General features: G+C 39.2%; 2 protein-coding genes across 3 annotated transcripts in view; both read right to left on the bottom strand.

The window, feature by feature from the left end:
- ppp2r5ca (protein phosphatase 2, regulatory subunit B', gamma a) overlaps positions 1-5,813 on the bottom strand; it is an 18,356-nt gene extending 12,543 nt beyond the window's left edge. Inside the window, exon 1 of one of the 2 annotated variants that reach the window (XM_014015013.1) lies at positions 5,614-5,813. In XM_014015013.1, coding sequence (XP_013870467.1) covers positions 5,614-5,707 — 94 coding nt within the window. In that variant the 5' untranslated portion in view covers positions 5,708-5,813. The remainder of the gene's footprint in view (positions 1-5,613) is intronic. The other variant, XM_014015021.1, reaches the window with a different exon arrangement.
- A 2-nt stretch (positions 5,814-5,815) lies between these two features.
- LOC106518218 (serine/threonine-protein phosphatase 2A 56 kDa regulatory subunit delta isoform) lies at positions 5,816-15,285 on the bottom strand. The gene is made up of 4 exons (XM_014009393.1): positions 15,021-15,285; positions 14,854-14,919; positions 13,301-13,451; positions 5,816-5,871 (listed from the first exon to the last, which is right to left on the bottom strand). The coding sequence occupies exons 1-4, from the start codon at positions 15,039-15,041 to the stop codon at positions 5,816-5,818; spliced, it is 294 nt and encodes a 97-aa protein (XP_013864847.1). The 5' UTR covers positions 15,042-15,285.
- Positions 15,286-15,604: the final 319 nt, after the last annotated feature.

Genomic DNA, 15,604 nt, shown 5'->3' with positions numbered 1-15,604 from the left:
ACACACACACACACACACACACACACACACACACACACACACACACACACACACACACACACACACACACAAAAAAGTTCTGCTTCAGTGCATGCACAAGTGCAAGAAGTGGAATGCAGCCCACACCTAAACTGGTCCCAGTGTGTTTGGTCATTGTTCTTAGGTCTGTCAAGTTTATTGTTARGGAAACAAGCCTTTAAACAATGGAMTCTTAACRTAAATCAAATAATCATCTTGGATCTATTTTGCTTTAATTAAGACAAAGAAAGTACCGGTACTTTAGCAGGTAATATTTGGTTTATGTTWTCATAGAGATCAACTCAGCAGCTCAAAAAAAGTTATAAACAATTACATAACTCAGAAATCTGGCTTTAGGTTAGTGCTGGGRGGTATGACCAAAATTTTATATCACTGTATTTTCAACATTTARACCGGGTTCACGGTATATCACAGTATTTTTCTTTTCGTCACAGGTCAGCTGATAATAAAATGTACAAAAACAYCTTTTTAACTTTTTTCTTTCACTGTACCTCTGTCTATGTCACTGTTTCCCTCCTCTGTGWTTTTTRTCTGACTGGTGGTTGGAGACAGTAYTCARYCATTTTGMTCCGGTCYTGAAAGAGGAGGGTTAAGAAAAGATTATGATCAGGTCTATTGTTTTATGCTATTTAATAAAGCTTATCAGCACGACTCACCTTGCACACCAGTCAACTCAACTCCACTACAAACTACTTACCCCGGGCTTTTCACAATAGAAGCACGTTAAAGTCTCCATACGTCTCCACATCTCCACATTAACGTTGCGTGTTTAATCTAACCGTGCACATCACTGAAGAGGTGTTTACTACATTAAGCGATGGTGAAAACGGGATGTTTTTTTTTACGTCAGCCAATATAAGCAGCGGAATCACCACCAGCCCCTGCAACAACATTAGCTTGCTAATGCACATAGCGGTGCTGCGAAGAAAAGTGAAACAAAAAGTGGGAAACAGTTCATTGGCGGCCGCAACYAAACGTTCCACACGTGTTCAGGCTATTTAAYCRGGTATGTCGGTATTCAGAAAATTRATATCATAACAAAAATAAAAAARYGTATTCAGTACAAACCYGTATACCACCCAGCACTACTTTAGGTACAACTTGATAAAAGTTTCCAGAACACCTTCAAWAACAGAAGTCACGTCTTTGATTTGTTAAAAACAAACAATGAGACTGTTGGTCAAGGGGAGAAAAGGTACTCCTTTTTATTTTTCTAATTCGCTGTAAAAAGTATGAAAATAAATCGATCAATGCATTCATTCACAGAGTTTGAGTGTGTGACTATGAATTATCAACAGAAACAGCTGCACAGGACAAAACAAATCAATATGCTCCCACCTGGCTGTTGCTGATGACATCAACAAAAAAAGACTGAAATCAGTTTTTTTTTACTAAACTCACTGCATCAGCAGAGACAGCATCTGATGGATGATTGAGCCCAGATACTGACTCTTTTAAGTCACTGGATGCAGAATCACTGCAGACACACAAGCACTCAGAACATGGCACTATTTCCTTCTATCCATTCTCTTCGTAATAAACACTTTTTCTGGCCTGCACCTTGTTCCACTATAAAAAACTGACGTAAGAAAGGCATCATCTTTCTACAATATTCCCATTACTGTTTCTGCACAATAGTCACACCTTTACACAATAATACGGCTTTTAATGCCACCACTTCACCATCAAATATCCTAGTTGGTGCACATTTATCTGATCATTTCCTTTATTATCCTTCTCAACACCGGCAGACATGATTTCATCTAACCAGAGAACTTGTCCATCACTTTCCTGACCATCTATGAGCTCCCACCCACAYAAGTCAGAGTTAATGCTGATTTCATGTTGCAGTTACAGGTTGAAATTCTGGATGCAGTAGAGGGCTTTGTCGGGCGATGAACTCCTAAGTGTCATGATATTTATCATGCTGTACCATCTGGTGTTCTGAAAGGTCACCTTCATCTAGCTTTGACCTTTATGCACCAAGATTTTCCGGCTGCCTGCATCTGTACTCCATACTGCACAGTCGACACGCAGAAAAAAACAAAAAAGTATTTTTGTGCACTTGATCAATCCTTTTTTATTTTCCTGACAGAGTTTAGCTCAAAGTAGTGAGCCACAACAAATTCTTGTTTGGAAAGAGTAAACTTTTGGTGAATGTTTCTTTTTTATCTAGTTGTCACCYCTTTACCTGTGCGGACGTTACTGTCTTTCTGTGCCTCTATTCCAGGTTTTTGAATGTTTTATTAAACCTTCTGCTGCCTTTGGATCAAAATGATCTCAATATTGAAAGTAAGGCTTCAGGTCTCATTTTGACCCAAGGGCAGCAGGAGGACTAAAATACAAGTTGTGGTACGTTTTCCATGCAGTCTGCAAAACTAACATTTCTGGAAGTGCATGCWATCTTCCTTTAATGGCATAATTAACCAAATGATACCATTTAAKAAAAGATTAAATGCCCTAAGCAAATTTATATTACATTGTTACATAAAAACCCATAAAGCACAAGTTGGATGTGGTTAAATCATTCTTGTGCACCAGCAGTCCTGGCTCCTTCACCACYTCCCACCTAATCATGAAGATCACTGAGGTGTAAAAACTGCATTTAATAAGGATGTTTATGATATGAGTGAACTGAAGTGGATCAGGCATCAAGGTGGAAAAAAAATATCCAGAGGAAAACGTCAATCCTCCATGGACAGAATGTGCACAGTTACTGATATCTGTAAATAAAAATGGAATGAAAGAGGATTTATGAGTCTGACTTAGTGATAGTGAGGAAGACTGTTAAAAGCTTTTATTAGCCATATGTACTCTTGGTCTGGGTACAAAGGGATTCTTGTGCAGAGCTAAAAATCGAGAGGAAACAACAACAATAATAAAAAAAAGACAATTAAGAGCAATATGTTCACACTTCTACAGCTTTAATTTCAGGCTGGTTTATCCTGATGAAACTCAGACTTTCCATGCTAATYTCATCTGAAGTCTAAAGCACAGTATCAGCATCTTTTAATTTGTCCTGGTTGCAGTGGGACATGAGGACAGACAGGAACGTGGCTCTACGCCTTTGGTTCTCAAACACAAGTTGCTCCAATTACATAAGTCTACAGCTCGTCTTAAAAAGTTTTTTGTTTTGTTCCAAAAATACCCAGTGGGTTTTTGTGCAACAGATAATGACCCAGTGTTCTGATGTTTGCCACAATGTGACTTCTATTAATATCACTCATAAAAGCCTCAGGTGGGAATCAGACAGTCACTCTTTTTACCCAAACGCAAGTGAAGAATAAAGAGTGAGTTATCCTAGTGTTCCCTGTTCCAAACTAAAATAAGTGGTCACACTGGGAACAGCAACTTTTTTAGCTTTTCCCTCTTTAAATGGGTCAAACGAACAGCTGATTGTCTGGAGTTGGGACTGGTTCAGCATCCTGCTTTATCAACAATAAGTCAATCATCACAGCCATCATTGACAAACTGCTATTTGTAGCCATGTAGAGAAAAAAGGTGTCACAGGCTGGAAAGAATGTGAGCAACTAGTCTGGTCAAATRGACTGAGAAAATTATGGGTTTTAAAAATCCTTTGAAAAACACTTGATAATTAATTTTAAACGAGCGACACATTCATATCTGCTGTATTAGAAAGGTACGCTGTTGCATGCTAATGCCACTCGGTGTGAAATTAACGGCAGGGTTTTTCTAAGAAACAGGAAAAAGTCAACGTGAGAAGTACTGATGTCTGCTGCTGAAATCATTATTRGGTGACACAATGTTTAAAAATGTGACAACACAAAAATAAATGAAAACGGGAGCTGGGTAGCTCAGTTTTAACGAAGCGGTCTTGAAATCCTGAAACTGTGGGGTCGAGCCCAGGTTGTGTCAGGAAGAGCATCTGGCATTTATTTTTATTAAGCCAGTGGTCTTGAAACTTTATAATCAATAGTGCCATTAATGCACCTCTTCCCACTAAATATATATATATATATATATATATATATATAGTCAGAGCTGCAAAACCTACAAAATGATTAAAAAAACCTAAATATTAGGGAAAAACAAAAACAATGTTATGAAAACACAACAAATAAAAAAAATCTATAATACATTCTAAAATTACAGCACAAACTCTTATGAAGAGGGGAAAACCTCCTTTGATAAAAATGCAACCACTGATTTATGGACTCCTATACGAGCCTTTATTGTGGAAACATAAAAGCATGTTTACAACCCAGTACAGTTTGTTGGTTATCTGCAACTCACTGAAATTTATCTGATAAGCAATTTTTTATTTAAATAAACTTTTTTACTCTTGTTRTTGCCTTTCTATTCCTCTTTTATTCTCATTGTTCTCTGAATAACTTTGCCATATTTTTAGAATGCGAGATTCCAAAAACTCACAACAGACTAATACATTTGCAAACCTGCACTTTGTGAGTTTTTTTCCTCAATAATCTGCAGTAAACATATTGCACTGTGTAGTGGATTTCAGGAGAAAACCACACTATGTGACTGAAAGTTAATGAGGTGGTAAACTGGCTAAATTATCAGGATCTGACTGACTGTTGTTTGTTTTTGTCCTTGTAATAATAATAATAAAACTTTTTTTGCAGAAAAAACGGACAAGAGAACTGCAATAATTTGCTTTTCTTTACTGATTTTGTTGAACAGGAAACACAACTGTTTCCAAAATACTGACTTGTTATTTAAGGTCTCTATAGCTCAATGAAGTCTAATCAATAATTGCCCAAGGGTTTCTCAGTCACCCAGCTGTACCCAAKTACAGTGACGGGTCTTTCAGACGTGACTGAGGACATTGTACACACATCTTGAGGCCGAGTCAGATGCTACGGTCCAGAAAGATCTCTGCTCTGCACAGACACAAAAACAGCTTGGATTGTGACAAAAAATAAAAATAAAAAAATAAAACTTCTTGAGTTTTAAAGTTTTAAAAAACAAAACATGTCAAATGTGCCTAAAGATGTCACTCACAGGGCGTTAACGAGGAAGAAAAAGCGAAGCAGTGGTGAGGAGAGGGCTGCTGCTTTCTGCAGAGCAGTGGTGTCTGTCCTCAGCCTACACACTGTGACCAATTTGTGCTCAGACTAACTGGAGTGTGACATAAATTCAGGGCTGAGCGGAGCGGCTGAGAGGAAGACGAAGGCACACTTTGGATCCCTCCTTTTCGTTGSCCGCGACACATAACTGAACAACAATAAAGGAATCACTTAAATACACTCATGAAAACATGAAAAACAGAGGAGACCCTTCCCTCTGGCTATGACCTCACTTCCTTTGACATCACTAGCCAGGCAGGGGGGGGATGGGCAGAGCGCTGTTAGCTTGTAAAACCAGATTTTGATGTAGCTCCGGTGTCTRACTGCTATACACAAGTGCCTTACAACCTCTTCTCGTTTCAGTTTGAGATGCAACAGAGCTGCTTTCCGGTCCGAAACACATGAATGGTGTGTGAAACGGCTGAGTGCTGACTAACCGATCAGTTACCCGTGGAACAGSAGCACAGGAACACACTGATCTCTAGTCTTAAATCTCATAGARGACACTGGAAGAATAACCACATACCTCTGAAGTGCATAAGAGCCACCGGCTGAAAGGGCCCATTGGAGTTGGGTGCGTCCACAACCATCCTGTCTTCAGATTTATTGCATGTCAACATCTAAACCTCAACCAGGAAGGCGATCCACTCAGGGCGAGAGGCCAGCCTCCATTTTAGCACAAAAGCAGAGCAGAAAATGAAGCTCTCTCTGCTGCTGGAGGGAACAGGCTAGTTAGTGATGTAAGCGGCCGAGGAGGCAGCCGATTGGCTGAAATCGTACTGCTCTGGAGCAATAGAGGCACAAACTGCTGTGAGAAAGGAAGGGTGATTGGAGGAGAGAATGAAACAGGAGAGGTGGGGTTTCAGCCCTGGATTTTTTTTTTCCTCCCTTCTTATTCAGTTCCTCCTTTTTCAATCACTACCCTCTGGAGGCGCTCTGCAAGCAAGGCCCTGCCACAGATCCTGGATCAGACTGACTTAAGTCTTTTCCACAGTCTTCATATTAGCTGGGGGTTTTAGAATAATCAGATTTAGGATAAGCAGCTGGATATGACTTACAGAGAAAGCTCAGAGCAATGGAGGCCCTCTCTGAATCTTCTTTTATTGTCATATTTTACTCTTTTTTTTATCCAAGTAAGATGGAAATAAGGGTCAAAGGGTCCTCAAATATATGGATTAAATGAACAAAACCAACATGAACTACATGAGAAGAAAAACCCTCAAATTTAGTCAAAGCTTTACATGGATATTTTACAGCAGAATATCTGATCCAGTCTTGACACTTTAAAATAAAAATAAAAAAATATTGAAGGAATGCATATCGCCCACTGCTTTTTATGTCAGAGTTTAGATTAAGATCATCTTATTGAGAAATAGCAAAGTAACAGCCACTTTGGTCAAACTTTGAATTTAACTTTATGCATAATTAGGGGTGTAACAATACATCAATCTATATCGATTTATCGATCTGAATGGTTCATGATTCAGTTATATCGAGAAAAAATGAAAATATCGATCTATTTTGTCATCATATGCTCGATGTGAATCGATATCAAATGTCCATCTAACACAGCCATTGTGTTACATACAGTATATCGCATTATATCGATTGCAGACATGGGAAATGAAATGAATCAAAATCATTTCGTGACAGACATTGTGATAGAGAAATATCAAATTATTATCCAAACAWATCGATGTAATATAATGTGATGAAGCTGGTGATTTACACCCCTATGCACAATTTTACATGACTTTACATGATCTTTAAGAGCTTGGAATATATGTTGTATATGACTGTCAGCTACTACCACACCAAATATTAGCTATATCTGTAAAATTTACTGAGCAAAAGACACGTGCTGTCTAAGGCCAACTAGTTATTATGGCCACCTTGAATTCCAAAAGTTAATCACTTGTAAAAGTACACCTTGTGATTAGTTTCTGAGAGTTTCATTAAAATCTGTTTGGTGGTTCATGAGATATTTTGCTAKCACTGCAAACAAACACATTCACCACAAATACTGTAGGTGGCTGCACTCTGAACAAAACAAAGTCACATTAGTCACAAAGTTAAGTCACATTAACCCCCTCTCCGCAGCTTGGTTTTGTGACTCACAAGTCATTCAGAGCAGTGGCGGTACTTCAGTATCTGAAGGATGTTTTTTTTAAATTTTTTTTTATTGTGAGTGACGTCTGTGTGCTGAGCAAAAATTAGCTCTAAACAGGAAATGAAAGAGAATAGAGAGAAAATCAAAGAGAGCGCCGCAGCAGCTCCGAGCAGCAGCAGGAGGTTTATCTGATCACCCAAAAGCGACACAATATTTTTACATGTTACGCATCGATCTGAGTTTTCATTGGGCTCTAACGTGACTGACGCTGTGTTGGCTGGTTTCTAGCATAAATGTAACTCGAAGACGCTGAGCGACTGAAAAAGCTTTTCATCGTTACATAATGAAGTAGCTGTGCCTCTCTTCATGTGATTTATCAAAAGATGCACAGAGCCCAACCATGKTCACACCACAAGACAAAACCCACCTTCTATGACAGAAGCGCTCACAAAACCAGTTTCACAGTCGTTAAGAGACTATGCTGCTTTGTTTTCCAACAATGGACACAGACCAGCAGTTCATTCGAATCCAATGAAAAGGCCAAAAAAATACAGTTGTGGTTAAGAATAATTAAGTAACTAAATGACAACCCATCYAACGCGTTATTTATAGGATGAACAACAAACTGAATGGTGTTAAAGTAATAAGATTAACAACTAAAACCTTTTTTTCATTTTTTGGCCACAGTTCTTTTATTCGTTTTTTTATTATTATTATTTGATGTTGAAAAGCAAAAGGCAGGTGAAAAAATATGTTTTTTTCCTTCTGTGTGCATTTTGTGTGCCTGTTAGCAAAATATCTCATGAACCACTGGACACATTTTCACGAAACTCTCACAAAGTAATCGTTAAACGAGCATCTCCAGCTGATTAACTTTTGGAGTCAKCTCTGTTCAAAATGGCCACCATAGCTAAATGAACTTAGCAAACACAAATATGGTTTTAGTTTGGTTACTTTTTWCAATATTAAGCTCTTTTTTTGTGGTAGTAGCTGAGAGTCATTCTCCACGGCCTAACTGATTGTGTTTTGCTCAAAACTTTGTCATTAACCTTTGACATCAACTCTGTTTGTTAGCAAAATATCTCATGAGCCAGTGGGTGGGTTTTGATGAAATGTTTAGAAAGTAATCATTAGGAATAAATCTACAATTGGTTAATGTTTGAATTCAAGATGGTCACCAGAACAGATTAACCTTAGCCAACAAAACAATAGTTTTAACACAGTCAGTTTTACAGATCAGCTGAGAGCCATTGTTAAAATGTACTCAGTGCATTATGTCATTTTGTAGGTTTAATGAAAAATACGGTAACTAATATCTCAATAATGAAAGATGAGCCTTTAAACAAAAATCTGGCATGAAAGTTTGCACGCGATATGCATTCCTTCAAGGAAGGTTAGGCCTCTAATTTGACCGTTGACTGAAAAAAATAAATCACCACACAACGTGCAGGAAACAGACAAATAAGTTAAAAGAAATTAAAACAGTCATGAACGCCAGACAGGAAGCATGTGCAACTGTGGGCATTCTCTCACTGAGGGGACAAAACCTCCAACAGCAGCTATTACATTCCACAGTCATGACAACAGGCATCTTCTGAAGGGACACATATAACATCTTAATTGTTAGATGAGCTGATAAAAGTGTGCCTGGCACTTCCTTATTACAAGCTTTTACTCGGTGATGTTTGGTATGTTGTTACTGCCAAAAAAAACTCTTTACAAGTGCATTTTATTTACTCTAATTCTTATTGTTGGGACTTGCAAATAGTTTAAACTCATGAATGTTTTGTAGTACTTTAGTTAAAAAAGAAGCAGGAAGAGATATTGTTAAACAAACTTGTAACCTACATTAAAGAAGATACATAAAAGCGCATTACAAATAATAAACTAAACAAGCCTTACTATTCTCAGCCAGCAGGTGGCAGCAAAGAGCAGAGCCATCGACYAGATTTTTGAAACACAAACCCACTGCTAAATGTTTCACCAACACCTGACGGAGAAGCGTACAGTCTAATCCTCTTCATCAAACATGCATGAATGTGCCACTGACATTGTTTTGTTGTCCACATGTCAGGTTCACAAACACTAAACCTGGAGATACCTGATTTAATTACATAGAAAGTGGCATCATTGATCCATACYCTGCAAAAACTGTCCATCTTACCAAGTTTTAAAATCTTAAAATCCAGCCTAAAGGTCTTTTTGATCTTGTTTTGAGACTGATTTACTAAACAAGAACTGATTGTGTAAGAAGAATAATCTTGTTTTCAGAATGTGTAAGATTATTTGTCTTGTTAGCCTGAAAATTTGACTCAAATTAAGTCAAAATATCTGCCAGTAGAGTAAGAAAATTTTACTTGGTAGGATTCTTGAAATAAGAAAAAATTGAGTCAAATCAAGTATTTCAACAAGTCTTACCAAGTTTAATTTTCTTACTCCACTGGCCACATTCTGAAAACAAGATTATTATTCTTACACAATCAGTTCTTGTTTAGTAAATCAGTATCAAAACAAGATCAAAAAGACTTTTTGGCTGGATATAAGATTTTAAAACTTGGTTAGGTGGATATTTTTTGCAGTGTAACTGTAATGTAAGATTACTGCAAATCTCATTTTGTAAAATAATGAATAAATACTGTATATAAATAAAAAAAAACACTTTCAAGACTACAAGCAAATTCCTTTTTTTGTAGTTTTGTCTGTAGCTACTTATTTTCACGTCATTAACCTGTAGCTGAGTGATCTTTGCAAATACAAAAACCTGTTTATACCTCAGTTGACAGATGTTGAGCTTACAGTTGGTGTTGTAGTAGCTGAGAAGCATTCCCAAAAAGTTCTAACCGATTGTCTTTAATTTCCATTAACATTTGCTGATAACTATTAATATGGAACAGTTACCTTTTCATATTCAAACTGCTGAGACTGCTGAGACTTTCAAATTAGTTTCAAACCCATCTGTTTTCTTTGGTGTTTGATTTGTGCAAAATTTGAGTTCCAATTAGCTGAGTGTTATAACAGTGTTATAAGTAACTGAGTCACAAGTGAACTCTAATTAATAGAACAGTGCTCGGACAGTAATTATCTTCCAGCTAGCACACCTTTGATCCTGAACGGTTTGGACTCTATTTATAGTGTCAACCTGCTCATTCAGATTACAGAACAAAGCTGTGTCTAGTTTACTGGAAATCACTTAGACCAGAACTTATGATGCTGTGAACAGAGGAGGCATGAAAGATTGATGCAAGTATTCAAACCTCAGCCTCCATGTCTCTCCTCAGAAACAACATCAGTGTGATATGAACTGAAAAGACTCAACCCCTGTGGTAACTTAAAAAGACGAAAACATTTCATTTAACAGCTTGGTTGACTAATTTTACAGAATAAACTGTATCTTCTGTCAGAATGTAGTGTGAACTAAGTTGTTAAAGGTAAAAGAAGCAAAAAACAGGCAAAAGGCTAAAAAAAGTGGCAAAGTAAAAAAAATGCTAGCTAAAAGCTAAAGTGGTAAAAGGTTAGCTAAACTCAACTGTGGCAAAAGGCAAGCCAAAAGTAGAAAAACTTTTTGGACCAAATTAAAGTTTACTTTAAAACAGGAAAAGTCAACATGTTCTAAAATCGTCGTAAATAGTAATATAGTAGCCAAAAAGCATCAAAAGCTAAAATAACGAAAGGCCAATTAGAGCTAAAAGTAACAAAAAGGAAAGGCTAACAAAACGCTAAAAGTGGCAAAGTGCTGAATAAAGTAGTAAAAAGTTAGCTATTGGTTAAAACAAGCAGTACTAATTAAAATCTAAAGATGGATAAGAGAAAAAATAGAGCAAGCAAGTAGCAAAAGGCTTTCTAGAAATTCCGTCCGTCCGTTTTCTTCCACTTATCCGGGGTCGGGTCGCGGGGGCAGCAGCCTAAGCAGAGAGACCCAGACCTCCCTCTCCCCAGCCACTTGGGCCAGCTCGTCCGGGGGAATCCCAAGGTGTTCCCAGACCAGCTGAGAAACATAGTCCCTCCAGCGTGTCCTGGGTCTTCCTCTGGGCCTCCTCCCAGTGGGACGTGCCCGGAACACCTCACCAGGGAGGCGTCCAGGAGGCATCCTAACCAGATGCCCGAGCCACCTCAACTGGCTCCTCTAGGCGTGGAGGAGCAGCGGCTCTACTCTGAGGCCCACCCGYATGACCGAGCTTCTCACCCTATCTCTAAAGCAGGCAGTATGGTCGCTCGTCAGCGGACCGGTTGACGCYCCGGCACGTGGTTGTTCGGCGTTCGTTTTCGCACACACCTTTCATAGCTCCTGAGACACAACGAGCCGAGCTCCTGGGAAARCCCTCCCGCTGCAGCATACGTCACTGCATGGGATTTCTTCCCGGGGGAGTCCAATGCGGAAAAGAAAAAAAGTCAGAGACTCGTCACCCAACTTTGTTTAACCACAAGCTGGTCCTGGATTAAGCTCCAAAGTTTTTACCAGTCAGATTCCACCGTGAAAAATGTCTGTTTTTATCCCCTTGACTCTCTATAAACCGCTGCTTCCTGGTAACAGTCGTCTCTGGAAGTGAGTCGCTTTTCTTTTCTTTTTTTTTTCCCTTTCTTTTTTTGAAGCAAGTGGTTGATGCCAAACTCAGCGCCTGAGCGCTTTCAGCACAAACAAACACTCCCACAAACTTCTGACCAATCACACAATAAAGTTCCTATGTGTTCTTATGTGGAGAGGGGTGAAAAGTTCGACCCGAGGGTTGCGACAAGAAGTGCCGAAATGTCGACAATGCGAACTGAATGACACAACTTTCGTCATGAAACTGTGACAGTTCGGCACYATTTTGGCATGCAGCATGCTGAAGCCTTAAAGGAGAGAACAGACACCCTGCAAAGGAAAGTCATTTCGGCCGCTTGTATCCGTGATCTTGTTTTTCCAGTCACTACCCAAAGCTCCGTGACCATAGATGAGGGTAGGAACGTAGGCRGACTGGTAAATCCAGAGCTCTAGAAATGAAATATCAAAAAACTAGCTGAAAACTAAAACACAACCTCAAGCTAAAAGTAGCAAAATGCAGTCTAAAGGCTAAAGCAGCAAAAAGCTAGCTCTAAGCTAAAAGTAACAGCTGGAGGTAATACCTAAAAGCAGTGTACCAAGACAATAAAAACAGAACAAGACCGTTGAAGAGAGAAAAACATGTTTTGAAGGAACTGGAGATTTCTGAGTGTGTCTATATTTGTAATAAAAGTTAAATATTTTAAAAACAATCAAACTAACAGACCAAAAGTTATAGCACCCTTACCTAAAAGAGATGAATAGTTTGATTAATGAATGGCCACAAAAGCACACAGTGTGCAGAACTACGGTAGTTACTAAACAAAAGACAAACAGAAAAAAAATGCTGCCTCAGCATTTACACAGTGAATTGTGGTCCGATTGGTCTGCTGATTGATTCAGTATGAGCTGATCCATGCTGCTGGGCCAGGCTGTATTATAACATCACCTGTTTGTTTACAGAACAAGACGGATGTTCTGRGATGTTTGCCACTCATGCTTGATGTGGGGATGCTTCATGGAGTTATTATTGGATGGCCCAGATTTCACTACTGCCTCCTAGTCTCCTGTCAATTCTGTGAGTCAGAGAAATGAAAGAGCGCCCGAGGAGGAGGTGGGTATCTGTTTCTTGCAGGTAAGGACGGAGACGCAGCTGACCGCACATCATTTGCATTAGAGACCAGGCTGATGAGCAGTTTGTGTTGCTATCAATAACGTAATGAGGAAAGATCCTGAGGTTACAGGGTGGTTATGAAGATCCACCAAGCCTATGAATTGTTAATGTGACTCCATTCTTTCCTCATAGGAGCTAAACGTGGAGTATTGTTGTTGTTTTCTTTTCGACTGRTCCCTTCTGCAGGGGAGTGAACTTCGCACAACAGATTTAGCAATTGTTTTACGTCGGACGCCCTTCACGATGCACTCTGAGCTCAAACCTGCAGCCTCAGGATTAAAAGATGGTGGCACTGACCACTGAGCTACTGCAGCCCACATGAGCTCTGCAAATCAGTTAAAACTGACCCGCAGTGGAGCATGGAGCAACACTTGGATAAAAAAAAGGATCAATAAGTTCTTTTAGCATACCTGCAAAAGCATGTAGTTTCTGCAGCTCTCTGTTAGCACTGAGCGGGAAGGATGAAGTGCTGAACCTCTTCTCCCTCTTCACAGCCGAGTGTGGCCCCGGCTGCTTCACCCTTAGCAGCTGGGTGGCAGGGGGCACTTTCTTACCGGAGCTCTGCAGAAACGCAAACGGCAACAGAAGGACYGCTGATTACTGGGGCAAAGTAGGGCAAAGCAGTTCACGGCACTCAGGGAAATAACAGGAATCTAAAGAAGCGTCACAGTGGAATTTAGGAAAGGAGGTGAAAGAAGAGCGGCGCTCGGGGTCAGGTTCCTTTCCGAATCAGATCAGGTGATTCGCCACCAGGCAACATGATCACAGCCGGAGGTGTACTATTCCGCATCTGTTGGACGTCAGTGGACAGAATAAATGAAAACGCAGACGATGCCGATAAGAATGTCACCGGAACAATCAGTGCTCATGTCAACTGCATGTGATACCCCCCACCATCACTCATGTTCACATAGGCTGTGCTATGTGCTCTCTATTAGGGTTGGGCATAATCATATCGTGTGCAATTAATCATCAGACAAACATTATCGATTATTTTTTGGCACTTCACAATTAATACGATTAATGCCACCAGTCAGTCCACTCGGTGCTCCTTTCTGCTTCAAATATGACGAACATTAAAAAAAAGTTCTGTAATTTATTTATCTATCAACACAATTTAAAATTTGATGTACAGTCTGAAGTCTGTAGTTTTGACACAATTTGGAACAGATTTTTACGAAGAGCAAATTTTTCCCGCTAAATTGGTCATGTGACCAGGACATAAGAGTGTTCAGGGACTCCAGGGGATTAATTGTCAAATTAATCTTTATCGGCTAAATACCACAATTAATCATGATTTTTTTTTTTTTTGCCAATATTGCCCAACCCTACTCTGMATCAACTTCTGAATCAGGTTTTGTCATCGTGGTGGAGTTTTTATGGCTCTTTCCTTGTGGCTAAGTCCCTTTTTACACTCTACTTTTGAATTATAATAAGCAAAAATAAGTCCCACAATACCAACCTTTATGCTCAGAGTGCAGGGGTTGTCGAAGAGAATAAAGTCACAAGACTATACCACATGTCATATGAGCAACTTTGAAACTTAAAAATAAACAAACCGGTCAGGGATCAAACATGTGCAAGAGCAGAAGCTGAGTTAGAATTATGCTGCAGCACAYGCAGCGTTGGTTATTTTAAATGGCAAAATAAATGAAAACTATCTTTTACCATGACAATAAAAACTGTTATAGATAAAACAAATGTTAACAAATCTTCTTAAGTTTGAATACTTTATACATACATTTAAATAACTGCAAACAAAACAAAAGCATTTAACTTCTTGTTTTAAAGCACCAGAACAAAAACCAAGTTTAGTTAACTTCTAATCTTGTGGTTCTTAAAGCTTTCCCACTTGAATGTTTTTAACTGCAAAACTGGTTCTTATGCATAACTGATCTAATTAATAATTGTACATTTTCTGCATAAAGTTGTCACTCTTATTAAAAAGTTATACACTACTCACTTCCTTGTCATCAGCAGGCCCATTTTTACCTCCAGATTTCTTGGACCTTCCAGATTTGCCGGATTCCTAAACATGAAAAAATAAAAAAAGAAGAAGATGCAGAATTAATTTCACATTAACAAATCACATTACAACTTCTGCAGATTAACAGCAAAAACCCAGATTACCTTTTTGCTCTTGTGAGGCATCCTGAGGAGAATCCCTTGAGTCAGCAGGTGGATTGTGTGTGTGCCTGGTTAAAACCTCTCCTTTCTCTGATGAAGCTTTTCAGCGCTGCTCCATCCGTTCACCATGTGACTGACTTTCAGCTGCACGAAGGAGTCAACCTATTCCCGCGGCTTGTCGCCTCGCTCACTTTGAAAGAAACGCTTCATAAGTGGAAAGGGCTGAAAAAAAAAGCGCGCAGTTCCCGATGTTAACACCAACTTACTGCTGCCGCGGCAACTCTTTCTGGGAGCTTCGAGCCACTGGCAGAGTCACACAGACCGGTAATGTTGTAATACTCGGAGGCTACCACAAGATGGCGGTATTAGTATTGAAGAAAAGCCCGACTGACGTTAGCAGTTTGCGCAATAAAGACCTAATTCCATGTTGGCGCAAAGCTTTGCTTAGTGCTGCCCCCTTTCGGTAAGAAGCTGTACCGCATGTTCAGCAATGCTATTCTTTTCTTAAATAAATAAATAAATAAATACTATCCCTAACCCGCTTCTTCCTTTCAGGGTCACGGGTTTACTAATTACCCATTATACAA

This window comes from Austrofundulus limnaeus, unplaced genomic scaffold (genome assembly GCF_001266775.1).
Source record: "Austrofundulus limnaeus strain Quisiro unplaced genomic scaffold, Austrofundulus_limnaeus-1.0 Scaffold2, whole genome shotgun sequence".
Classification (NCBI taxonomy): Eukaryota; Metazoa; Chordata; class Actinopteri; order Cyprinodontiformes; family Rivulidae; genus Austrofundulus; species Austrofundulus limnaeus.
This window is presented reverse-complemented; position numbering and strand designations above follow the sequence as displayed.

Bases quoted from the DNA above. Each gene is read 5' to 3' on its own strand.
- LOC106518218 (XM_014009393.1), bottom strand. From the start codon at position 15,041: ATGCCTCACAAGAGCAAAAAG. The intron at 14,920-15,020 runs GTAATCTGGGTT...TTTCATGTTTAG, and splicing joins TGCCTCACAAGAGCAAAAAG to GAATCCGGCAAATCTGGAAG. The intron at 5,872-13,300 runs GTATGCTAAAAG...CTATTGCTCCAG, and splicing joins GAAACTACATGCTTTTGCAG to AGCAGTACGATTTCAGCCAA.